Consider the following 27,355-nt stretch of genomic DNA (forward strand, 5'->3'; position numbering starts at 1 on the left):
CTTTGCCTAGTATTCAGTTGCATTTGGGTTAGTTTCAGATCACCATATAATCTCTCACTGTGGCAACACAGTAAGTAACTTAAGAACAAAACTTTGGAAACTGCGCTTGATCCAAAAGGAGTCATAGAAAATGACCACAAACGTACTGACCGTAAGGCCGTGGCGCGCCAGCAGGAAATGCAGCTCAGAGAACTCTTGAAGATTTGAACACTACAAGATCTGTGTGCTCAACTGGAAAGGGAAAGAGAGGAGGGTGAGGTGGAAAATAGCAAGGATTGTGAACAAAAACACTCAACTGAAGAATCAACTGGGGAATTTGACATACAGTACCATGACACCTATGAGCAGCTGGTGCAAATGCAAGCAAAATGGATTCGTTTGAGGACTGCTCAGCCCATTATGAGCAAGCATTGAGGCGCATTGATGACTTAGAAAGTGAGCTAACGGAAGCTCACAGAGACATACATGAGCTTCAAATAGAATGTGAGCGTCACCAAGCTGCCGAAACTGATAGTCTGTATGATGAATTAATGGGCAAAAGTTTATATGAAGGCATGATCTGCTCCAACAGTAGTTCACCCGCAGCGTCCCACTCTCAGTCAGTTATATCAACAATTGATTTGACAAAAGATGATTCAACCACATCATGCTATTTGGTAAGTAATAAAACTCTAAAAAAATATATTAAAGTTAAGAAATTATTAGACGCACACAGAAATATATAAATGCTAAACATGGTTTACAAAAAATGTACATTTAATTAAAGAGCGCAGTGTGATAATAAATAAACTTAAATCAACTCAGAGTGAATTAGAAGCACGAGACTCTTTACATGACAGTATGACAAAGACCTTACTGTCAAAAATCAGTAGGTTAGAAGAATCACTTAGAGATATAAGCGCTAAATATGAAAGCAGCAAGCGTGAAATTAGTGCGCATGTCAGTGCTGCTACACAGTTAGTTAACATGTGTCGCTATAATGAAGAACGCTTTGACTCTTTTAATAATCATATGTGTGTTTGTTCGCATGAAACTTCGCCTGCACAAAGCCACCTCATCGGGCCCGAGCGCCGGTGTGGCGGTCCCCGTCGCCCGCCAGCCCCGTGCACCCAGAGCGGCCCCGCCGCTCGCCAGCCTTGCGTCGCCCGCGCGGCCCCCGTCGCCTGCGAGCCCCGCGCCGCCGGAGCGGCCCCCGCCGCCCTCGAGCCCCGCGCCGCCCGTGAGCCCCGCGCCGCCAGAGCGGCCCCCGCCGCTCGCGAGCCCCGCGCCGCCACAGCGCTCCCCGCCGCCCGCGACCGCCCCGCCACCCGCGCACTCCCCCCGGCTGTCGGAGCGCCGCCGCCTGCGAGCAACCCGCCGCCCGCGCGCCCCGAGCCAACCGCAAGCCCGCCGCCCGCTGCACGAAGCACTCCTCCGGTTGCAATGGCAAACTCAGGCACGCTACCTACCGTCAATACTGTCATGTACTCTGACGAGATTGGCGTGGGTTTTGGACCCATACTCAACCAGCTCCTGGAGCAAAGGGTCGTAAACTACTGCCTACGCGGTGCTAGTCTCCAGCAGTTTGCCGATCGATTGTTTAAAGACAAATTTGACACTTCAACCACGTTGATCATCATGCTGGGTAACAGTCTACGCATAAAGAAATCTGGCTTTGAAGATTTGCTTCGTGCACTGTCAGCTGTGGAGCAGCGCGGCATCTATAAGATTATTTTATGTGCTTTCCCATATTCTAGTTATTTGTCTTATGAGCGCAATGTTACAATATCTAAGTGGAATGCTATGTTGTATAATGTAACTTGTTATAATAATAAATATCAATTCTTTGACACTAATAAATTTGTAAAAAAAATTAAATTAAATGAATTGAAATTGTTTTTGTCGAAAAAGTGTAAAGTAGCCACAGCAAAGTTATTAGCATTTAATATCGAACCTAGGTACGTAGCGGACGACGGCAGCGGGGCCGGACACGCCGCGCGCGCGCCGCCCGCGGGCCGCCAGTCTTTAAACTAACGCGTGAGACAGCGGAGGAGCAACGTAGTTTTATTTTGATTCATCAAAATATACAAGGCTTCTCCAGCAAAATAACTGAAATCGGTTTATTCCTAGATGCGTTAAATGTAGGAGTAATGTGTATTACTGAGCACTGGTTGAAAAAACATGAACTACTATTGAATATTTGTAATTACAAAATCGCCAGTTCCTTTACTAGAAAATCGGCTATACATGGAGGCTCTATGATTATTGTTAAGGACGATTACAAGAGCAAAGAACTAAAAAATGTAGTTCAGCTGTCCATTGAACGAGTTATTGAAATTTCGTGTGTTGAATTAGAGAATCACATCATATTATGTGTATATAGGCCGCCGTCCTCAGACTTTTGTCAGTTCGAACCCGTGATGGAAGATGCTTTGAAACAAGTTTTTGCTAGTAGTAAATCTGTCATCGTATGTGGAGATTTTAATGTGAATTTACTAGACTCGGCAAATAGATATTCTGGAAGACTTTTGAATTTATTTAAATCATTTAACTTGTTTCATCTTTTTGAGGAACCAACGAGAGTGACGGCTAACACAGCTACATGTTTAGATAATATTTTCTGCAAGTGTGATGCTATGGACAAGGAAATAATAAACTGTTTTAATTCCGATCACAGCGGCCAAAAAGCCTGTTTTACAATACTTAAACAGACAAATGATCGAGTAATAACCTACAGACCCGTTACAGAAGCCCGTGTAGAAAAATTCAAGGAAAATATTATCAACAGCGTTCCTGAGCCTTACATGGAGGGAAGTGATCCTAACGTCCTATATAAGAACCTGTCTACAGTAATAATCGAGAGTTCGAAAAAGTTTTCACATTAAGAACTAAAATGAGAAACGGTAACAAGGCAAAGTTTAGTGACTGGGCCACGGTGGGAATACATAAGAGTAGAACTAGGCTTTACGAACTTTATGAAATGAAAAGTCACAGTCAAGACCCCTCCTTTATAGACTACGTTAGAAAATATTCCAAATTATTTAAAAAAGTATGTATTGCTGCCAGGCTGATTATCTTAGTAATAAAGTTAAATCCGCTGAAAATAAAGTAAAAGCTGTATGGAATGTAATAAATTCAGAAACAGGTAAATCTAAGCCCCGTAATTGTCAATTCCAATTAAAAGTGGATGATAGAATATTGACTTCAGATTTAGAAGTGGCGGGTGCTTTTGAAAATTTTTCTCAGATATTGCTGTAAATACGACTCGCGATCTAAAGTCTTCCACTGTGCTGGCTAGTTCTTATCTAAATGAAATTGCGAAGGATAAACGTCTGAATTTTGATTTTCAACATACTAACTCTGAAGAAATTATAAAGACTTTTAAATCTTTAAAACTGAAGAATACGGAGGATCTTTGGGGTATTTCTGTTCGAGTTATGCAATCTGTCATCCATATTGTGGCACCGTACCTAGCCGTCATATTTAATAAGTGCATTGATGATGGTGTGTTTCCGGACTTAATGAAATATAGCAAAGTGATTCCATTGTTTAAAGCTGGGAGCTCATCTGATCCTGGCAACTTTCGTCCGATATCTGTGCTGCCTGTGCTGAGTAAAGTGTTTGAAAAGATCATGCTTAACCAGCTGCTTCGTCACTTCAATGTAAACAACCTACTACACAGTCAGCAATTCGGTTTCACAAAAGGCCGTTCGACAACAGATGCAGCCGCAAGTCTCATGAAGTACATTTATGATGCATGGGAAAATTCGCAAGATGCAATAGGAATATTTTGCGACCTCTCCAAGGCCTTCGATTGCGTGGAGCATGAGACGCTTATCCGCAAACTTCAACACTATGGACTTTCAGCTAAAGCACTTAACCTGGTTAAGTCTTATCTCAGCCAAAGAATTCAAAAAGTGGACATAAATAGAACGCAGTCAGCTGGCTCAGCGGTGAAGCTTGGAGTTCCACAAGGCTCCATTTTGGGTCCATTTCTCTTTCTAGTATATATAAATGACCTGCCCCACTTGCTAGAACAGAAATGTAACATAGTATTGTTTGCAGATGATACTTCTTTGATATTCAAAGTAAACAGGCAACAAGAAGATCCAACCCACATCAATGAGACTTTAGCAGAGGCGCTAAACTGGTTCACCGCTAACAATTTATTACTAAATGCAGCTAAAACTAAGTGTATAAAATTTTCGTTGCCTAATGTGAGACAGTTTGAAACAACTATTTCCTTAAACGGAGAGAATCTGAAACTTGTGCATGAGACTGTTTTTCTTGGTCTTACGTTGGATCGTAATTTACAATGGAGCCCGCATATTTCTGGTCTTGCTGGTAGATTGAGCTCTGCCGCCTATGCTGTACGAAGAATCAGACAATTTACCAACGTTGAAACTGCCCGGCTAGTTTATTTCAGTTATTTTCACAGCATAATGTCCTATGGTATGCTGATTGGGGCAAGGCAGCCGACATAGAAACTATCTTCATTCTACAGAAGAGGGCAGTCCGGTCTATCTACAACCTTGGCTCCCGAGATTCACTAAGAGAACGCTTCAAGGAGATAAACATCCTCACAGTAGCTTCACAGTATATACATGATGTGATATTGTATACACACAAGAATATCGAGTCCTTTAAAAAAGTGTCAGACGTACATGATATCAATACTCGTAATAAGCACAAGCTTGCCGTTCCAAAATTCCGTTTACGGAAAGTAAGCAAATCTTTTGTGGGAAACTGTGTGAGATTTTACAATAAAGTTCCTGTAGAAGCATGGAAATTGCCACACAACTCTTTTAAAGAATACATAAAGAGTGCACTTCTGAAGAAAGCTTACTATAAAGTTGAGGAGTACTTATGTGATGATGCGACATGGCCTAAACTGAAAGCCGATGAAAATTAGGATGTTGATGTGTGATGTGATGTATTCGTGTTTGTGTATGTGTGTGTTTTTATGTCGGTGTATAAATAAGTGTTGTGAAGTGTGACTTGGCAGTGTCCCGGCGCATTTCGTGTCTAGTTTCTGGTTCTGTTGCCGTTGTCCACGTTGCAGAATTTAATTTAAAAATATTTATTGGTTTGACATTTGGAGACCTTATACATCTCCATTTCTTTATTTTAATAATTATTTTAAGTTTTTGACATTGGAGGCTTTTTACACCTCTGAAGATTGTATAATTTGGTTAATTAAATTAGTTTACTTTGACATTCAGAGACTATATACATCTCTGAATTATTTAGATTAGGAATTTTATTTATTGTTAACTCAGGGACTTTCTACATCCCCTTGCTATATAGTAATTTTATTATTAACTCAGGGACTTTATACATCCCCTTGCTATATTTAAGGCTGTATATTGTTAAGCTTATGGATTTTAAACGTGTATATTTTTAGTTTAATTTCTAGTCACAGGCCGCGACGTCGAAGCTCCCAAGACGATCCCATAGAGCTTATGGGAACGGAAGCAATACCATGCACTCGGTACCGCTCTGCTTTCAGAGCATGACATGAGTTCGTGTGAGCTAACTTTGGGGGCGGCAGACGTGAGCTTGCCTTCGGAATCCAAAAGTTTAATGGTTACTTGACCTGAAATGTAAATTTCAGAATTAAATTATTATTATTATAATTATTATTATTTTTAATTTATGACGGTGGAAGCAGTCTACACTTCCACTGAACGTAGATTATAGTTAGAGTTTAGTTTTGTAACTAAGGGACCCCATACATCCCTGTATTATTATTATTATTTTGTATTTTCTTTTATTTCATTGTATACTGTAGTTTTAAGTATTTTATTTGTAATTATTTTATGTTGAAAAAATGACTTTCTGCCAAGTTTCTTGCGGCGCATTCTTCTTGGCAATGATGGTCTTTCCGAAAGCGCTGGTAGTTTTAAAAAATGACGTGTAAAAGTGCCCATTGCGGCCTATTTACTGAATAAATGATTTTTTTTTTTTTTTTTGATTTTTAGGTCGCCGAAAATGCATTTTTTAGGTGATCAATATAAAATCATACCCTATGAAAAAATAGTTTACGTCCTATTCTCAGACCTATCGAATATACACGAAAAATCCTTTCAGAGGAGTCACACTGTTACACAGAATTTATATATTCGAAGATATAATATATTTATCTATCTAATCTAATACCTTTAAATGAGCCATTCTTGTATATGTGTAGGTATATTTCGGGGATCGCGGATACGGCTCCAACAATTTCGATGAAATTTGGCATGTAGGGGTTTTTGGGGATGAAAAATCGATTAAGCTTGGTCTTATCTCTGGGAAAACGCTTATTGTTGAGTTTTAGCCCGAGCAAAGCTCGGTCGCCCAGGTACTAATTACTGATGCATAACGTTGACATTGCTTGCACCTAAGTTATGATGTTTCGAATCACCTTAACCTACCTGGAATACATCATAGTTGAAACTACAAGAACTACATCTATGTAGATAGATAAATATGTAAATTATATTAGATGTCAAGGATTAATGTTTTCGATTGATGCGCAAACATAATCTTGTTATTTTATTTTTAACACTAATCAATTACCTATGTAGTTATAGTTGTAGAAGATCTTGTTACTTAGCAAAGAAAAGCTTACTACCTACCTATTTACAGTATTTAGGCATTTAGGTTTGAACAAAATTAATATTTTTTTTCGTAAAAAACCTTGCAGGTGAATTTTTGACTCATTTCCAAAGATCGGATTATCGGATACCTTTCATACCTAGTACGTTGCACGGAGCTGTATGGCAATATATGTAGATGGCAAACATAACCAAGTAACTCAAGTAGCAAAACAGCTTGTAGTAAGCTTGACATATTCTACGTTTTCGTATCAATAATGCTAAAAAATTTCGTTATAGTTTCGTTAAGTCGAAGTAGGTATTCGTTTAGAATCTAATAATAATTAACTATTGCCAAAAAACATTTCAAGATGTGCCCAAACCAAACAGATTTATTGCACATACTTCGAAAAATGTATAATCCCAAGTTAAAGGACAGTTTATATTTATGTTAAATAAAACAAAAACTATTGTATAGGTACCATAGCAAGATTCTTGCTGGTATAGTGGCCTAAATGTGGTTTTCCGAACCTCATATTACTAGTACTACGATGTATCGTTTATAAATGTTACTGTAAGTTTAATTTGAATAGTCATTTTCACAAGGAACTGACCAGGGATTGACTCATATCACCTATCCTGAGGACCGATTTTATAAATCTCACTCAAAAATACATAGAGCCGGATTTAAGAGAGGCATCCGGGACTCTAGCCCCGGGGTTTACACAAGGGACCCCACACATGTTTTAAAAATATCCAAATTTATACGGTCCAACCATTTTTAACATTTATATTTCAAAATTACATGTAGGTATAATTTTGACTCTGGTAGACTTTATCCACCTCTACTTAATTAATTTATGTGACGATGGAAGCAATTGCACTGAATGTTGATATTATATTTATTTAACTTAGATGTTATCTTGGTCGGTATAGGGATCTTTTATTTATTTTAAGATGTTTAGAGTTTAGGCACTAACTAATCTCCTACATCCCAGTCATTTCTAATTTACTTTGTTAAGCTAGCTTTAATGCATAAAAGAATTGTAATTTAATTTTTGTTTTGAAAAATCACGTTTCTTGCGGCGTATTTTTGTCAATGATAGTGTTTCCGAAACCGATGATAGTATAAAAAACCGGCTAAGAGCGTGTCGGAGACGCCCGAGATAGGGCACATGTTTTTTATAAGATAAGTGAAAATAGTTAGTGAATTATAAATCATTACCTTTGTTTCAACTCTGAATCATTTTTTCAGCGATCCTATCTCTGTACCTGCGCGACAAGTTGGGCTACTCGGACAATGGGGCTACCGTCATTTACCATGTGTTTACGATGTTCGCGTATTTCTTCCCTGTGCTGGGTGCCATGATCGCCGACGGCTGGCTAGGACGATTCAAGTAAATTAGATTTTTCATGTTTCATATCTAAATAGGTAAAGTGACGCATCATTTCAATTAAGTACATATAGTATTATGTATTTAGAAATTTATGAATTGTTAATTGTTCGTATGAAGCATGCTGCATTGGAAACTGTGGCTATTTGTATGCCTTATGGCGCAACATAGTGTTACTGAAAATTACCTGTCATTTATATTCACCTGGTTTCACCTATGTTTAACAAATAAACGTATTTGAATTTGACGCGATAGTTGCGTGACGTATTTGACGCCGCTGCTGCGTTTGTCTCCACAAATCGCCACGTGCACCTCATTTCAATGCAGCAGCTCCCGCGTTGTTAATGTATGTATTTTCAGTTTCAGTATATAATAATTATTCACTTTTATACAAAAAAATAACTTAAACCACAGTTGACTGTACTTAAACGATTACCCCTTTACCCTTTTATGGCTCCCCACATTATGGCCTAAGGCCATAAGGATTGTATGAAAATCCATTATTGTCCGCTGCTCTAAATTTTTTTTGCTTACTAACATGAAAAGTGACAACCTTGATCTACCCCAAATACGCCATCCCACCCCTAAACACGTCCATCGATCCCTTACTTCACTTACTCTGCAGTAATGTATTATATTTATTCGTTTTTCAGAACTATATTGTACCTGTCGCTGGTGTATGCATCAGGCAGCGTATTGATATCATTGACAGCCATGCCTCCAGTCGGGCTGCCACAGTTGTAAGTAAATGAAATAGCGGCCGTAATGTTACTTACTTATATCTTTTTTAACCTCGTAAGTAAGTAATAATAAGAATGCAAATGTCCGCGAGTTTAATTCGCTTATTGCATACCTATAGTATGCATACGTCTAAGAAACCATCTATTTCGTTTTCTCGGCTTGCCTACGGAGAATCGTAGCTCGAGCACATTGTGAGAAAATGGATTAGTTAGGTATTACAGTCTACAGTTAACTTTTTTATTAATTTAAAATAATAAATTACTAAACCTGTTGTCTGTCTATTATCTCTTATATTTTCCGTCTTATCCAGATGCCTTTAAGCGTGGAAATGATCGTGCATCGTATTTTCCTATAGGTACCTTACGCATTAGGAGTGCGTCCGGGTGGCAGACACTATACATACACACACCTATATTATGATCTATTTGGAAACGCTTAATAATGATGTGTCTTAAGCTAAATAATACGCCTATCTTTGCACACAAAACCAAAACCGGCATTATGCCGCCGTGTCATTAATTATGTTAGCATCTAAAAATAATTTATACTCAAACACACATAATTCAAAAGCAGACGTCCTTATCATTTAATGACACACAACTGTGTAATAAAATCCTAACATTATAATATAATATAATTATATGTCTTACATTCCTGATTGGCAATCATAATGCTGTCCTCTAGACAGTTAAATCATTTACAGAGGTCATTAGCCTCAAAGACACTCAAAAGACATTCTCTCTCCGTGATGTGATTGTTGCGCATATATATGCATGATCCAAAACTGAAGCTTATGTAAAATAAACACATAATAATATGTAATCTGTTTTATGTAAGTAAGATATAATAGTATATTATTACGTAATTCATGACTTATGACGCTCGATTTTCACGATAATTTGTATATTTTAATGTAAAATATTTATTAAGTTAAAAGTACCTACATGGTTCACGGTACAAAGGTTGGAATCTCTAGTAAGTATAAAATACCTGTGTCAGGAGACCCCACTCTTCCATTACAAAAAATCTCTATCAATAGCTACAAACTAACTGTACTATGTTGTACATACAAATGAGTGAGTGAATGAGTTTATGAGTTACAACAATAACAAAAGTAGGGATACAAAATTGTGTGTGTGTGTGTGTGTGTGTTTGTGAATAAGTAAGTACTTATAATTATGTGATATGATAGCTTAGTACAGATACACAATGTATTATTGCTTAACAAGTATCTAAAGTAATTTGCACTTTAATGTCGAATATTTCGCAAAAATATCACTGGATCGAAAAATCGTCTTAGCAAACCACTAATGTTTTTAAAAGACCTATCTAACGATACCCCACACTATAGAGTTAGATGAGAAAAAAAAACCACCCCCACTTTACGTGTATGGGACCTCCCTAATTTTTTTAGGGTTTTTTATTGTACCATTTTGTCGGCATAGTTTACATATATATCCGTGCAAAATTACTGCTTTCTAGCATTGATAGTCCTTGAGCAAAGCCGTGGACGGACGGACAGACAGACAGACATGGCAAAACTATAAGGGTTCCGTTTTTGCCATTTTGGCTCCGGAACCCTAAAAATTAACGTCAACCAAACACTATAAATTTTATATTTATTACCACTAGGGTTTTCGCGTACCCGACCTTTTTTAATACCCGGGTATACTTATAGTTGCAATACTTGCTGAAAAGAGACAATACGGTATTTGACTACTCCTGATTTTGCCATATCTTAATATTATTATGAAAATATAGATATACAGATAGTGTTTAGCGAAGAGAAAATTTAAATCGGTTGAAAATTGGATTTATAGTATTTTTTTGAAAAATCTATATACCTGTCTCTTTCTCAAACGCTTTTCTCTATGCAGCAAGTATGGCGGTACTGGCGTGTAACGTCACATGCCAGTATGTCTTTCTCTGTCTAATCTTGAATTTCAAACCTTTATAACTTTGTTATCTGTAAAGGTAGCTTAAAAATTGTTTTTCTATTCGATAACAGGCATTGTGTAGTTTTAATTTATAAAACATGTACAAAATAGTCAAATACCGTATTGGACTGAAATTTGACGATTTACAGGTACTAATAAATTTCGTTGCATAACATATTTTTGCTAACTTGTAATAAGCGCCCTAATATTATTAGAAAACACAAAATTACAAGTAACCAAGTTGGCTGAGTGAGGTAAACCTTTGGCCATCGGTGGACTTCGCAATGAAAAATATAAATCTTGGCGGGAACAGTAACGTCAAAGTAAAACTTTTTTTGAAATTTCTAACTGCGGAAATGGTTAGGGAAGTCTTTGGATCAATTTACACTAGGTGTGTTTATTCCAGAAACTACATCCGATAATCAAAATAACGGATACCGCGTATGCAGATGCAGATCTAATAGATTCAAATATTTTTTTTAAGTGTACATTAGTAGGAACAACAAAGAATTTCATCAAATTCTTCAAATTTATTTTATAATTAAAGTTAAAAAAATAAATGTTTTTTTTTCTAAAGTTGATCCTGTCCTTTTGGTGACGGGTTATTAGATATTGATAATCGTCATCGTCGGATAAATGCAAAATATTGTTTTTTTCGTCGATTAGGCCTTAAGAGGCTGACAAGACCTAATTTTGTTGAAATTGATGTTATTTAAGCAGTTTTTTAAGAAAAACTATTTGTTCTAGCTCATCAAAAAAAAAATGTTAATATTCATCATATTTCAAAGATAATGGACGGACTCGATACATAATAGGACAAAATCGGCTCGATAAAAAAAAATTGCAAAGATTGGTCTAAAATCATCTTTAAACGGTTCTATGTCTTTATTTTTTAGACGTATGAGTCTGCAATTAAAAACATGAAGTGAACATATTCGTATCTAAATAACTAACGAGTCATATTTCACAAACAATCCATACTTTTTTTTATTTCAATATTTATTTATTATTATCATCTAAAACCCGGCTGCTCAGTTACAGCGACAGTGGGCTCTCGTTTACTCCGATACAAACAGACAGTGTGCGTCGACGCGCAGTGCTAGACGGGCCTATGCTTCTCGCTTGCGCATCGAAAACTTGTGTTAAAAATCTATGAACTGTGTGCATACTTATCAGAGTTTAGTTTATAAGAAGCGTAAATATTTAATTAAGCGTGCTAACTGTAAATATTATATTATAATGGGGAATAAAGACTAGTAATGCAAAACTACCGTGATAAGTACAAGTTACAACTAATAATTTGAATTAATTAATTAATTATTTATTATTAATTTATCATTAATTAATTAATTAATTTGAATTTTTAGACTCGTTATGCAACAAAAACTAATAAAATGCACTTATAATATTAGTTATTAGGACTTATATTTTTTCACTTGTTTTTTATAACTCTTATTTTACTATGCAACATAATTTACAAGTTACAACCTTAATCACTAATATTATTAGCTTGTACTTATTCACTTATATATTTATGGGTGACACTCTCCCGGCCCGGATAATACCGGGATGGAAATACCGACCCTGTTTTTCGTGTATACGCCCATAATAGAAGCTCCTGTCAGTTTCTATGGGCGTGTACACAAAAAACAGGGCCGGTATTTCCATGTCGGTGTTATCCGGGCCGGGAAGGAGTGTCACCCACCACTTATATTTTATTATGCAACAGAAAAGTACAAGTTACTTTATTATGCAATAGGCCCGCTGCCTTAGTAGAATAGGTAGAAGCATCGAAACAAAGAGCATCGAAATAAGGAACTGATCTATTTATTAGGTGACTGATCTATTCTGTTGGTGATCGAATTTTGATAATCAAACTATAATTTAGGATACAGGTTTACATTAATCTGATGGCTTATACTTAGAGACAGATTTGATTAATTTCATGACCAATATATTTCTTAGGGATAGATATAATAATTAGGGTATCGCAGTTTAGTGACAAATCTAAATTTAAGTGACAAAATATAGTTCCCTTTTAATTTTAAGGTAAGGCTACTTAGTAATAATTTTGTGTGATTTTCGATGAATTCTTTGATCAAAGTGGGTCTGTCTTTGGTACCCGGGTCTGACAATGAAATAGTACCCGGGTACTAAAAATTTAATTTACCCCGGTTTACCCGGATCCGGGTACCCGGGTAGAAAACCCTAATTATCACTAATATTACTAATGTGAAGTGTAGTTTGTTTGTTCCTCTTGCACGCCTTAACACTGAACCGTTTGCTTGAAATTTTACATCATGTTAGGATACCGAAGAAACAATACCTACAGCCTTGGCCAAAAGTATTAGCACCCTTCAAAAACACATATACATTCATGTGTAGAGGGAAGGAACACAAACTCTATGTTCATACCGTCAGCAAATTATGGAGTGTAGAGAGAAGGAACACAAAAACTGTGTTCATACCTAGGCGGCGCTACAGTAGCTAAAGGGTAAATTTTAAGGGCAGCTTTATAACGATCAACACAGTAAAATCACTCAATAATGTTTTCAACAGATCACGAAAATTTTATCTCCGTCCTCACACCAGTTAGATACTTAAGGAGTATTATGTATTTATTTACTCTAATAAATTATTTAAAATACTCTTGTTATTTTTCGGCTATCTGGAGGAATTTGAAACTGTTATTTACCGTTTAAAGGCTGTACAATTTTGCAACTTTTCCCCCAGCAACGCAACGCAAAGTGCTTATGAATACACACGTCACACGTGTAAACTTAATCTGTATCAACTATGTATGCAATTTGTTGCAGAGAATTTACAATAATAGCACTGTTGCTGATAGCGTTCGGCACGGGTGGCATCAAACCGTGCGTGTCCGCGTTCGGCGGCGATCAGTTCCGGCTGCCGGAACAGGAGAGGTACCTCGGCTACTTCTTCAGCCTCTTCTACTTCGCCATCAACGCTGGCAGCCTAATCTCCACGTTCCTGACGCCTATACTTCGAGCTGATGTCCACTGCTTTGGTGACAACGATTGCTACTCTCTGGCGTTTGGTGTTCCCGGGATACTTATGGTTGTTTCTATTTGTAAGGGCTTTTAACTCAATGTTTTTCTATTCATAGTCATCATTTGCTTAATGCTCGTAGTCTGTTCTCTACCCGAATACGAATCATGACGGGAGAAACCGTAGGTAATAATGATAACGAATTAGACTTAAAAACCGGCCAAGAGCGTGTCGGACACGCCCGAAATAGGGTTCCGTAGCCATTACGAAAAAATAAAGTAGGTAATATTTTTCTAAGGATTTCGTATTTTATAAATACGGAATCTTCCAAGTTTAGGTATATTTTATACCTTAGGCTGCTATTTACTCTTAAACTACTATTAATTCTCAAGCAAACTTAGCCGTTATAGTTTTCCTTGAAAATTTTTCCATTTTTTTCAAATTTTTCCACCCACCGGCTTAGATTTTAGAGGGGGGGGGTGCTCGATTTTAATGAAAATTTGCACTTTAAAGTTGAATATTTCGCAAAAAAAAACACTGAATCGAAAAATCGTTTAAGCAAACCCCTAATGGTTTTAAAAGACCTATCCAACGATACCCCACCCTATAGGGTTGGATGAGAAAAAAAATCACCCCCACTTTACGTCTATGGGAGGTACCGTAAAAATTTTTTTTTTTGAATTTTTAATGGTTCTATTTTGTCGGCATAGTTTACTTACATATCCGTGCAAAATTACAGCTTTCTAGCATTGATAGTCCCTGAGCAAAGCCGCGGACGAACAGACAGACAGACAGACATGGCGAAACTATAAGGGTTCCGTTTTGGCAATTTTGGAGACTATGCAGTATTTATTATAAGGTGTTGGTTAAAATATTCCTATAACCACTTAAAGCATGTGTGAGATTTGAGTCACAACATTTAAGTAAATAAGTAAAATAGATATTGACATAATTCAGATGTTTTTGTTGTCTTTAAATTTATTTTAATTTGTTTCAGTGTTCTTCGTGGCCGGCAAAAGGCTATATATTATAAAGAATCCTGCCGGTAATGTGCTTGTGAAAGTCTCCTCTTGCATAGGGGTAAGTATGTACATAAATATTTTTACTGTATTGTATTGTACCTACCTTTTAGTAAACGTGCTTAGAGCTTTTTTCTCGCCTGAACATACGGCCTTGTAAAGTGCTATTATAAGGCCAGGGACGCAGTCATTAATTTGACAATGTTTTTGAAAAATAATAAATTTGAATTGAAATACAAGATAGCAGAAAATTGGAAAATTGCCCACATGAATTGACTATTTTTAATTCGGATCAAAGTTACTACCATGTTACTACCGTCCAAAATTAATCAAAACGTATTCGTGCTAAAAATGTTTAGAACCAAATTTCCTTTCGTTGTAAATTAAAGCCCGAATGGAATTTTGTCTATTATTCATTACATGAATAGAAAATTAAATCAATAAGTGAATGTAGTCTGAATCCAGACCGAAACGTGAATGATTACAGTGGAACATAAGTATTATATGTATACAAATGTAATTTATTAAAAAAATACAAATGTAGGTAATTAATTTCAGTCTACGTAAATACAAGTGGTCATTATTTTGAACGGCTCATATCTAATTTGACAATTTTGCTATGACAAAAGATTCCATTTTAGACGATATTCAGGAATTCAGGATGGACTCGGGTACTCAGGTTACTCGGACATATTAATTTCGAATTATCAATTTTCCATTTGTAGGTGACTCAATGCCAGTAAATCGAAAAGTTTTACCTTACAGACTAGGTGGGCCCCACATTAAAGTTCTTGTCTGTATAGTCGGAGCTGTTTATGGTAGTGGATGAACCTGCCTGCTATTTATTAATCCACAAATTTTCCACGCGATCCGGATGACTTAATAATGATGACGACTTATGGATGATGCGTGTCTAAATGTACTACAATATTCCGAAATAAATATTTTGAATTTGAATTTAATAAATAGGTAGAAGTAGGTACTTTGCTAGACATATTAATCTTTTTATACATAAGTTTAAAAGAAAACAGTAAACAGCCACTATCGAAAAATAAAGCAAAACAGCTGCTAGATCAGTTAGCAGCTAGGTGCCTTCTCAAATAACTATCTAACTAGCACGTCACCGGTGTTAGCGAAGGCCAGGTGGTTAACCGTTGTACTTGCAGCTACTGAGAGTTACCTATAAGAAGCCTATAAGGTCATATTTTATTCCTACGCCGTTGCGATGTATCTGCTCGTCATCACATCAATGACCAAAACAAAATGTTTTGGGTACTTACCTCCTTAGGTATTTGATGAAATCTCCTAGCTCATATTATGCATTGAAGAACATTAAACGTGTTGAATTATTCTTGAAACATATAAGTACATTGTATTTTGCATCATTAAAGTAAACGTCACTCCAATAGGGTTTACTATCTATTTGGCCAAACGTTGATTTGACAAACGTGGTTTTGACAAATGATGAAAATAAAATTAATAGTTTGCTAAATAATAATTTGTTATATGATTGTTTGTCAAATAAAGAGTTTGTGAAATGATCAATTTGTGAAATGTGGTATTGCAAAACGATTAATTTGTGAAACAAAAGTTTGCGAAACGTTGTATGTTAAATTAATATAATTATGTTGAAACGTTTGTTGCCAAATGATTGGATACCATTAAGTAGATGAAACCCTGCTGTCCCTTCTGGCACTAATGACATGAAGTTAAAGATGACGACTATTGGGTCACTGACCAGCACTCATACGTTTACCCTAACTGCCCTCTACGGATCACTTTACAAGTTCTATTTTTATTCAGTGTACTCTGATTTTATTCTCTAGGTTAATATTAGGAATGAACATTTACAACTTCATGTTAGGTTAACATGGTGTAGAATTCTAATATGTTACGTTACTCACGCAGCATGCAGTAGTGAAGTCTGTGAAGAGCAAAGAGAAGCGTGGGCACTGGCTGGACCACGCCGAGGAAAAATATGGGGCTTCACTGGTTGAAGACGTCAAGAGCCTGCTTCGAGTACTAGTACTGTTCATACCTCTACCCGTGTTCTGGGCCTTGTTTGACCAGCAGGTACGACCGTCACGTTGAACAGTCGAGTTCATAAACTTGTGAGCAAAAATTTGATCACAAATACTTACTTCTGAACACGCTTCAACGCCGTTATAACAATAAGTCGTGTTCAGATATTTTTGATCAAATTTTTGTTTACAAGTTTATGAACTCGACTGAACAAGTTGTCTTTTTCTAATTAAAAAATAAACCTATTAAGTATTGTTAATTAATGAATCTTGAAATGATCAGGGCTCGAGATGGACGTTCCAAGCCGACAGAATGCACCAGGACATCGGTGGGTGGCAGCTAAAAGCTGACCAAATGCAAGTGCTCAACCCGTTGCTCATATTAATCTTTATCCCGCTGTTTGAAGTTGTAAGATCTATTTATTTAAGTATCATATTGATAAAGTGCTTTTAATTTATGACGGAGTTAATCACTACGCTAATTTGTTTAAGGCAATATATCCATTCCTGACGTGGTGCAGACTTGTGAGGAAGCCCTTGCACAAGATGATTTGGGGTGGGATATTAGCTGCTTGTGCCTTTATTATCTCTGGCGTCGTCGAACTGAACCTTCTGGTATGCTTTATTATTATAATGTACATATAATGTACTATTTAAATGCAAAGTAACGCACCTGAGTCAATATTAAAAATATAACTCTTATTTTTTCATTTCAGCCAACTTATGGTACTCCAGTATCAGCTGGTTTGGCACAACTAAGAGTATATAATGGATACAATTGCAACTTGACACTTAATTATCTAGAAAACAACGTCACTAATGAAGCTTCTATTGGACCACTAGGCGCATATGAACGTCTTGATTTGGTAGCCCAATATTCCATTGATTTACCGTATTCTTTACAAGGGCAAGCCAATTCGGAATGTGCAAATATAAGCTACAGTGGAATATTCCACTTGAAAGAAAAAACAGCGAACTCCTTCCAAGTTACTAATGAAGGTGTATATAATTTTACGGATAATAATGACAAAGCAATTGACTCAGTCGGTATAAGGTAAGACATTTTTTATTTTTATATTTTGTTTGAACTTAAATATTTATCAATATATAAAATCACAACTCATCATGAACTTTAGCGCACGCCTCTTTTTTATAATACTTATCGTAAATACTGTTCCAAAATTTGTAAGTTTTCTCTTCTGACGCAAAATGTACTAATTTGCTTTCTTTTCCAATCAGCATCAAGCTATCGCCTTTCGTAGTGGTTGCTGGCCAATAATATTTATTCGGCTGCCCTGCAGGCGTAGGATCACCTGTCTTTGCAAAATCAGTCCACCATTTTGCCATTTGTTTAATCAAAACTGTGTCTCTGTTGCTAGTTTCATTTCTTAGTAAAACGTAGTTTTCCCACATCGGTTCACATTTTAATATGTAGCATAATTCGTCTCCGCTTGCTGCTCCTTTGATGGCTAAGTTTGCCCCAGCTAACGAATTAGCTTTCATGGTATTAAATTTTCCTACATAATTAAATTTATACACAAACATTTTAGAGAATTTTAACTGTAAAAGAGTTTTAATGAACTTATACACGGGATATTTTTGTAGATCCGATGTATATTTTACAAACCTTTCCAACGATTTTTCTGATATTCCATCTTTAAAATATTCCTTTTTTATGGCCATCGCAATTCGTTCATATGTTTCCGACGTATAATCGTAATGACAACCATCTGAAAATGGTACCATAAATTTAAATGATTGTTTAAACATGTTTAAATATTGCGGGTTGTGTAGAAACGGTATCACTTCTGCAATACTTTCTTGACTGGTGAATCCAATAAGTAAAGGCATACTAGAGTTCAATTTTGTACGTCCCGAAAAAAAATGTTCTGGACTGATGGTTAGTAAGGATTTGTTCGATTTCAATTCTATTGTTGGCATGAATGGAATTAATGGTCTTTGGAAATTCAAAAGCTCAATATTGTTGAAAATCTTTTGAGATGCTAAAATAATTTCGTCAGTGGATGCTCGTAACACGTTTTTAAAACCCCTTTTCGACAAGTTGTCGGCCAATGTTTTTAGTTCAAAACTTTCACTGCGTTGAAAATAAGATGGAGAAAATAATGCACCGCTTTGCAATATCATTTTTGAAAACAATGTTCGAGCTTTTGTCATTAACAGCGAAGAAAGGAAAGTAGCAGCCGATCCACTGCCCATGATTGTTACTTTTGTTTTATCACCATTAAATTTATCAATATTCCTTTTTATCCATTTCAAAGCCATTACTATATCTTTCAATCCCATATTCGCATGTGTATCTGTTTCATTCACCTTTAAAAATCCAAATACTCCTATTCTGTGCGTTACGGTAACAAGTAGCACATCATTATCTAGCAGGAAGTCTGCTCCATAAATGTGGCTGAAACTTGAAGCAAACGCATACCCATGTATCCACACCATAACTGGTTTCAAGTTATAGGAATCTGCTTTCGGTAACTGCGGCGTGTAAATATTCAAGTAGAGGCAATCTTCATTTCCGTACTTTGCATGTTTCTGAACGATATGCGGTTGTGCGCAAGCACCGTGAAACTCAGCCCTGGCGTCATAAGGATATTTCCATTTTTTTGGTGTAACAGGGTCCTTAAATCTTAACTTTTTAATAGGAGGCCTAGCATAAGGGACACCGTAGAAGGCATAATAACGCTTTCCTTCCAGCACTGACGCTTCCGTTGTACCAACAATTAGTCCTTGTTTCACTCTAACTTCGACTTCGTAGCAAGTAATTTTTACAATTAGTATTAATAAAACGAAAACCCAGCTTTCGTCCATAACTCATCTTTTACTGCGTATTATGACGAGTACGATGTACTAGAACGATGTTGAGTTTTTATCGGACGGTCAAAATTAAAAATCATTCAAGTGTCAAATGTTTTCCTTAGTGTTTTAATTTTTCTCTTGCTAAGGAACTAATAGCGTTGTAGGTTCACAGTATACTGACGAGCAAAAATATCGGGTCACTGTTCATACAATTTTTTTACAGAACGTGACACTTTTGCTCGTCAGTATATTTATAGCATAGCCCTATCACTAAAAATGCCTGACCATACTCAATGTACCTAATTAATTTTTCTTTCAGATTTTTGGTTAATACTCGAGGTATTGCTCAGATTTCCGTGATCGAGTCGTCGCGGAATAGAACAAAGTTGATATTAAATACTAGTGATAGGGAGCAGAAGTTTATTGAAAAGGGAAGGTGCGATGTGATAGTGGACGGTGAAAAAGTACTGACTAATTATTTGTTCCAAACTGGCGCCGTGTACACAATTAATGTATATGACGACGAAAATGGAATTTATGTACGTATTTATTACAATTGACATATTAATATTGTATTGTAGTGAAGCAGCAAATGAAAGTTTGAAAATTAAACATCCCTATTTAATTTACCAGACAATACAATATGATGCCAAACGACTCTTGGCCAAATAAGTGTACAGTGTTTTTTAACCGCATTCAAAAAAGGAGGGTTCTATGTTCCAGTGTTTTTTTTATGTTTGCTCACCGATTACGCAGTCAATTGTGGACCGATTTTCATTTTTTTTATTCGAAAGAGTACTCTTCTGAGGTGGTCCCATTGTCACCAAGGCAAGATCTGATGATGGGATCCTAGGAAAATCGAGGGTAAACCTCAAATTTTATAGGCACACCTATGGCGATTTTGGCATTTTTAGCATTAAGACAAGAATTTACATTCAGAAATTATCATTTGTTAAACTGGACCTGATGAAGAAGACCGAAGATGGCCAATGGAACTCGTCAAAGCTAAGTAATGCTCGCGCGTCTAGAAACGATCATGATTACTAAACCTAGATTACCTAGATAAGTGACTAAGAAGAAGTTTTAAGTTAATGATTCTTTCGAACTGATCTGATGCTGAAGCCTGAAGGTAGGCCACGGAACTCTGTTATAAAGCAACGTAACTAAGCCGTGTTTGGGCTTAATGGAATCGTAGTGAGATCTACTTTGGCTACAAATCACTAAAAAGTGAGAAATAAAGAAAATTTTTAACAAAAAAGTTAAACCGACTCCAAAAAAATAACAAAAATGGAACCGACTACAAAACTCTTGAAAATATTTTTCTAGGTAGGTACCTACTAGCTCGAAGTCGGTGACTCAGCACGACGAGTGATTGAAACCCTTAATATGTGAGGTAGACGACTATTGTTCCACTCCTGCTGGCTCGTGCTGAGGAACCGACTTCAAACTAGTAGGTACATAATAAAATATATTCAAGGGTTTTTGTAGTCGGTTCCATTTTTGTTATTTTTTTGGAGTCGGTTTTACTTTATTGTTATAAATATCTTTATTAACTAATGACTAAGTGGTTACCTACCACAATATCAACGCAGTAAACATCTGTTTAAACAAGTCGACCACCTTTTAGACTAGGTGAAGGGTCCACGGAAAGAACATGCCTAGTATTATGAAAGCGTCGACTGTTTCGTACAACAGTACATCACTAGAAGCGACGTACATCCCTAGCGCGTGAAGTGAAAACTGACAGTTGTGGACGTGCAGATTCGGCGCGAAAAGAAGGAAACGCAAGAAGAGAAACCAATAAGATTTTTCAGTAAACCTTGTAAGTTTCACCTTCTAACAGAATTCAGAAGTGCGATTGAAACTGTGAGAGACCCACAAAAGTGTTTTCTATTGGTGATTTGAAAGTTTTATAAAAATTTAACCCGTTGCGACATTTTGAGGTTGTGAAAATTTGTTGTTGTTAGAGACTTAACTACAAAAGACTAGTAAATAGCGTCATTCCAGTGTGTGATGTGACACCAATATGGTTTTTTAGACGGTTTTGAACGAATTAGTGATAAGTGTCGTATAATTGTGCTAATTTTCTCTCCGTCGTACCTATCTGCCGGTATCTCGGTCGGGGGCGCGAGTTGCAGCCAAATTACGACTGCAAGGCTTGCTTACTGACTGTAAGATTGCTCCGGTGGAATAAGTTGTTTCCTGATTCTCGGTGAGATTGTTTCATGTTGACTTTTCTTACTTATTTTGATTGAGACTGACTGTGTTTTATCGCTCTGCAAGTGAAATAAAAATAAAAAACTAAAAGACTAGAATCAGTGTTAAGTAGTAAAGAATGGGTCGTCATAAAAGGGATAGATCAGTATCCAGCTCTGTGGACTCTGAAGAGGAAGCTCAGTATAGAAGAATAAAATACAAAAAAAATATGAAAAGAAAGGATGGTCGCATAAAGTCTTTAGAGTCAATTGTCCGGGACTTAAGGGAAAAGATTACCAATTATAGTGCAAATACATCTGTAGGCAGTGCGGTCCCAAACCAGGGTGTAAGGGAGAGTAGCACATCTAGCAGTGTAGCTGCAGCTGTGGCACCTGTAGTTCGCTATGTGGGCAGAAATGACTTTATTCCTGAATTTGATCCAGAAACTTCGGTGATACCAATTGAACAATGGATAAGAAATCTAGAGAGTGTTGCGAATATGCATGGGTGGGATGAAAGGACACTTGTTTGCAACTGTACTTCGAAATTGAAAGGGTATGCTAAGGCTTGGTATGAAAGACAGACAGCTTATGATATTACTTGGCAAGAATGGAAGATAAATCTAATTAAAGCATTTCCAATGACCAAAAATAAATTGTTTCAAATAAGGGAACTTGTGAACAGACTGAGAGAGCCTACTGAAGATCTTATTAAATTCTACTATGAAAAATTAGGCATAGGCATGTCATGTGACCTACCAGACGATGTGATAACTGAAGCTATTATTGGAACACTTGGGGATAAATTAATGGAAGTTGGTGCTGTATCAGCTGGCTGTAATAACACCACCACCTTGTTAAAATATCTAGCAAATCTTAAAACTGCTACGGCTGAACTAACTAATTTAGGGCAACCCAATTCGACCTTACCACAAGTGACAGTACCTCGAATTAATTTGGGAGGACAGACTCGGTTAACACAAGCAAATGGTCAACCTCGGAGACCTGTTAATTGTTTTTCATGTGGCCAGCCAGGGCATAAGGCAATTGTGTGTGGCAAAATTACGAAGAACAAAGGGGACAGTGTATGTCAATACTGTCACAAGAAAGGACATTCAGAAAACTTTTGCTATAAGAAAAAAAATCAGACAAAGCACTGTTCTCATTGTAAGCTCAGAGGACATTCATTTGAAGAGTGTTATAAGCGGCGTGCTGTATCTGGTACTACAGAAAAACTAGTGAAGAAAATAAAAACTAAATGTGATGATGATTCTGATCAGAAGTATTTTAAAAAGGTTATGATAAACAAAATTCCAACAAATGGATTTATAGATTTTGGGAGTTCTTGCAATACTATGAAGAAAAGTTATTGTGATAAAGTCAACTTGGAATGCACACCCAGTGATTCAATTGTGATTAAAGGTTATGGGGATGCCTCAATTCTGCCATTAGGTGTAACAAAGGCGATTTTAGCAGTTGATGGTGTTGAGAAACATAGTGAGTTTTATGTGGTGCCAGATGAGCTTCAAGATTTTGATGTATTGGTAGGGCAACCCTTTACTGAGGCTGAAGATATTGTGGTGGTAAAAACTGCTACTCAGCTGCTAATATGTGACCGTGATATGAACCTAGAACTGATAGAGCTGTGTGAAGCCTTGGAAAAAGTAAGGTTATATCCACAAGATGACGTTATCTTGAGTCCAGGACTAAACAAAATTGTTGTCAGATCTGACCCTGTGGTATGTGGATTATTAGAGCTGAAACACAGTGAGCAGAGAAAACCATTATGTGAGAGAGATGTGGTGAGTGAAGTGATAGAGGGTCAAGATGGCAATGCTGTTATAAAGCTTATAAATAAAACGAACACATCTATGAAACTAAAAAGAGAGGAATGCATAGCTCGAGCTATGCTGACTGACTCTAAGACAGAATGCATGAAGTCCAAAATTGGAGATGGCCTAACAGCCTTGCAAATAGAGTGCCTTCATGACCTTTTACTTCAGTTTGACCATTGTTTCTCTGGTGATAGTATGGAGCTAGGAGACTGTGAGGTGGAGATGACAATAAAGTTGACTCAAGAAAAGGTAATTAATTATAAACCCTATCGAGTATCATTTCATGAAAGGGGAATTATCAAAAATATAGTAACAGAATTATTGGAAGCAAACATTATAGAAGAATCCCGATCACCCTATTCAAGTCCAGTCTTATTGGTAAAAAAAAAAGATGGGGGATATAGAATGTGCGTGGACTACAGATCATTAAATAAAATTACGGAAAAGGAGAGATACCCCATGCCTGTAATTCAAGATTTACTAGATAGGCTGGTTGATCAGACAGTGTACTGTTGCCTGGACTTGGCAAATGGATATCACCAGATTAAGATAGCAGAATCATCTAGACCCTACACTGGCTTTGTAACACCAGATGGTCACTACCAGTACCGAATGATGAGTTTTGGACTATGCAATGCGCCAGCTGTATTTCAGCGTGCCATGAATGAGATACTAGCACCTGTCATCCACAAGTGTGCTGAAGTTTACATTGATGACATGATAGTGTGGGGGAAAGATGCAGATGATTGTATGGATAATCTCAGAAGTGTTCTTCAGTTGGTTGACAAGGCTGGAATAAAACTAAAACGCAGCAAATGTTCCTTTCTTACTGACACAGTGGAATACTTGGGACATAAAATATCTGGCGAAGGGATTCGTCCGTCTGAACATAAAGTATCTGCTGTAAAGGAATTTGGTACACCGACAAATGTGCATGAGGTACGCCAGTTTTTGGGCTTGGCAAGCTATTTCAGAAAATTTATAAAGGGGTTTGCTACTATAGCTCGCCCACTAACTAAACTTACAAAGAAGAGTATGGAATGGTGTTGGGGTACACAGCAGGATGAAGCCTTGAAAAGACTTAAAGAGATTCTTGCATCAGATCCAGTACTTGTGATATATAACCCGGATCGTGAAACAGAAATTCATACGGATGCTTCACAGATTGGACTAGGAGGTGTGCTTTTCCAAAAACAACCATCAGGAGAGTTGAAGGTGGTTGCATATGCTAGCAGACAAACCACAGCAACTGAGGAAAAGTATCACAGTTTTGAGCTGGAAGCATTAGCTGTTGTGTTCAGCATTGAGAAGTTCAAGGTGTATGTTACTGGTATCCAATTCAAAGTAGTAACTGACTGCTCAGCTCTACGTCTAGCATGGGCGAAACGCGACTTATCTCCACGCATCGCACGGTGGTGGCTGGACCTCCAAGAGTTTAGTTTTGAAGTTGAACACAGGCCGGGAACTTCCATGCAACATGTTGACGCACTCAGTCGCAACCCTATTATGATACGACATATTGAAGAAAGGGATCTGATTGACTCATTACAAGCAGGAGATGAGTACACCCAGAACCTTATCCTGAATTTGAAGCTGGAATTGGAATGTGATAAAGGCAAAAGTACAGGTCTAACAAAAGATTTCAAGATTGTGAATGGATGTTTATGTCGAATTGTAAATGGAAAAAACATACCAGTGTTGCCGAAGACTGCCAAGTGGCATATTATGAAAACTTATCATGACAACAATGGACACCTCGGTTTAGAAAAGTGTTTGGAGGCTGTGCAAGCAAAATATTGGTTCCCACAGATGAGAAAATTTGTAGCGAAATATGTGTCCAGCTGCATTGGTTGCCAATTTACAAAGAAGCCTCCTGGGAAACAAGTGGGCATGCTGCATCCCATTGAAAAGGTACCAGTACCTCCACACCTTACACATTGATCACCTGGGTCCATTTTGCAAGAGTAATGGCAAAAGTTATATACTTGCTATCATTGATGGTTTTACCAAGTTTGTGTGGCTGGAAGCTGTTGCCACCACTAATACTAAAGGTGCCATAACAGCTCTGCAGAAGCTAGGTCAAATCTTTGGTCACCCAATGAGAATCATCAGTGACAGGGGTTCTGCATTTACGAGTAAGGATTTTAAAACATATTGTGAAAACCTTGGCATCAAGCATGTGCTGAATGCGGTGGCATCACCTCGTGCAAATGGACAGGTTGAACGGCTGAACCGGACCATTTTAAACTCTTTAACAGCCCACATGGGTAACGAACAGAAAGGCTGGGATGCCTATTTGCCTAAAGTCCAACTTGGGATCAACTCGACTGTAAGCCAAGGCACAGGAAAGGCACCATTGGAGTTACTTTGTGCTCTAAGACCACGTCTACCAGGTGAACTACAAGGGCCTACCTGTTCCACTGTAAATATTGTAGCATTAAGAGAGGAGGCTGCCCAAAAAATGAAGGAAAATGCAACGCGCATGAAGACCCGCTATGATAAGACTCATCGAGTTGGAAAGCCATTAGCAGTTGGAATGTTAGTTATGGTGGAGCGGAGAATATTACGTCCTGGACTTGCTAGTGGTAAATTGGTCCCGAGATATGGTGGACCATATAAGATAACTGCAATGTTGCCACATGATCGGTACGAAGTCACTGCAATCGGCAGGGGGAAAAAGGTTTATAAGAGTATTGTCGCTCGTGACAAAATAAAGAAATGGTGTGAGCGAGAAGAGACATCCTCTGATGAGGATTAATATCTGCCTCCGGGGTCTTTGCTTGCCTCCAGGGTCTTTGCTTGCCTCCGGGGTCTTTGCTTGCCTCCGGGGTCTTTGTTTGCCTTTGGGGCCTTTTGTTTGCCTTCGGGGCCTTTTATTTGCCTTCGGGGGCCTTTGTTTGCCTTCGGGGCCTTTGGTTGCCTTCAGGGCCTTTTATTTGCCTTCGGGGCCTTTGTTTGCCTTCGGGGCCTTTGGTTGCCTTCAGGGCCTTTTGTATGCCTTCGGGGTCTTTGTTTGCCTTCAGGGCCTTTGTCTGCCTTCGGGGCTTTTGTTTGCCTCTGGGGTATTTGTCTGCCTAATACTCGAAGAAAGAATACGACGATGTTGAATTTTCAAGATGCCTTCGGGACGAAGGCAGGGTCAGGATGGCCGAACTATTATGAAAGCGTCGACTGTTTCGTACAACAGTACATCACTAGAAGCGACGTACATCCCTAGCGCGTGAAGTGAAAACTGACAGTTGTGGACGTGCAGATTCGGCGCGAAAAGAAGGAAACGCAAGAAGAGAAACCAATAAGATTTTTCAGTAAACCTTATAAGTTTCACCTTCTAACACTAGTCACCTCTTTTTTAAAATTGGGATTTTAATCTCAAAATGTAGAGCTCACAAAGTACTATGACTTACAACTGAATTAAATAATCTGAAAACAATATGAAATCTATTTTTTTATTTTTAAATAAATGGTAACCATAGTAAGTGTTCGTGAGGACTAACTTTCAAACCACTATAACTCAAAAAGTTGCTTAGGTGACTAGACACGTTCTTTCCGTGGACCCTTTAGGTAATTATGATATGACCTCTCAACACGGAATGTTAAGGATTGTAGTATTAATTTAAAACAGGTGAGTATAACTAAAAATTAAACGGCTCAAGTAACAATTTATGTAGGTAACTATCCTATAAACATAAACAGCGCCGGCCCTGGGGTAGAGCAAGAGGAGCAGTCGCTCTATTATACGGTTGCCATACGTCCCGGTACGCCGGGACATGTCCCGGTTTGAAGCATGGTTTGATTATTGGCTACTCGTATCAGTTTTAGTATTTTTTTTA

General features: G+C 37.5%; 2 protein-coding genes across 3 annotated transcripts in view; one reads left to right on the forward strand and one right to left on the reverse strand.

Annotated features, from left to right (window-relative positions):
• The window catches only part of LOC141434173 (peptide transporter family 1-like), a 69,944-nt gene that overhangs the window by 41,630 nt on the left and 959 nt on the right, over window positions 1-27,355 (forward strand). The window contains exons 1-9 of one of the 2 annotated variants that reach the window (XM_074096529.1): window positions 7,784-7,954; window positions 8,605-8,691; window positions 13,446-13,720; window positions 14,636-14,718; window positions 16,566-16,730; window positions 16,962-17,087; window positions 17,171-17,293; window positions 17,395-17,732; window positions 19,815-20,034. In XM_074096529.1, the coding sequence (XP_073952630.1) occupies window positions 7,890-7,954; window positions 8,605-8,691; window positions 13,446-13,720; window positions 14,636-14,718; window positions 16,566-16,730; window positions 16,962-17,087; window positions 17,171-17,293; window positions 17,395-17,732; window positions 19,815-20,034 (1,482 nt within the window). In that variant the 5' untranslated portion in view covers window positions 7,784-7,889. Of the gene's footprint in view, window positions 1-7,783; window positions 7,955-8,604; window positions 8,692-13,445; window positions 13,721-14,635; window positions 14,719-16,565; window positions 16,731-16,961; window positions 17,088-17,170; window positions 17,294-17,394; window positions 17,733-19,814; window positions 20,035-27,355 lie in introns of those variants that run through there. The other variant, XM_074096531.1, reaches the window with a different exon arrangement.
• Window positions 17,739-19,800, reverse strand: LOC141434181 (juvenile hormone esterase-like). Its single transcript, XM_074096538.1, has one exon. It carries the CDS (start codon window positions 19,505-19,507, stop codon window positions 17,792-17,794), a length of 1,716 nt encoding a protein of 571 aa, XP_073952639.1. The 5' UTR covers window positions 19,508-19,800; the 3' UTR covers window positions 17,739-17,791.

Source organism: Choristoneura fumiferana, chromosome Z, assembly GCF_025370935.1.
Source record: "Choristoneura fumiferana chromosome Z, NRCan_CFum_1, whole genome shotgun sequence".
NCBI classification, from domain to species: Eukaryota; Metazoa; Arthropoda; class Insecta; order Lepidoptera; family Tortricidae; genus Choristoneura; species Choristoneura fumiferana.

Excerpts from the sequence above, each read along its gene's own strand:
- LOC141434181 (XM_074096538.1), bottom strand. The coding sequence starts at position 19,507 with ATGGACGAAAGCTGGGTTTTCGTTTTATTAATACTAATTGTAAAAATT.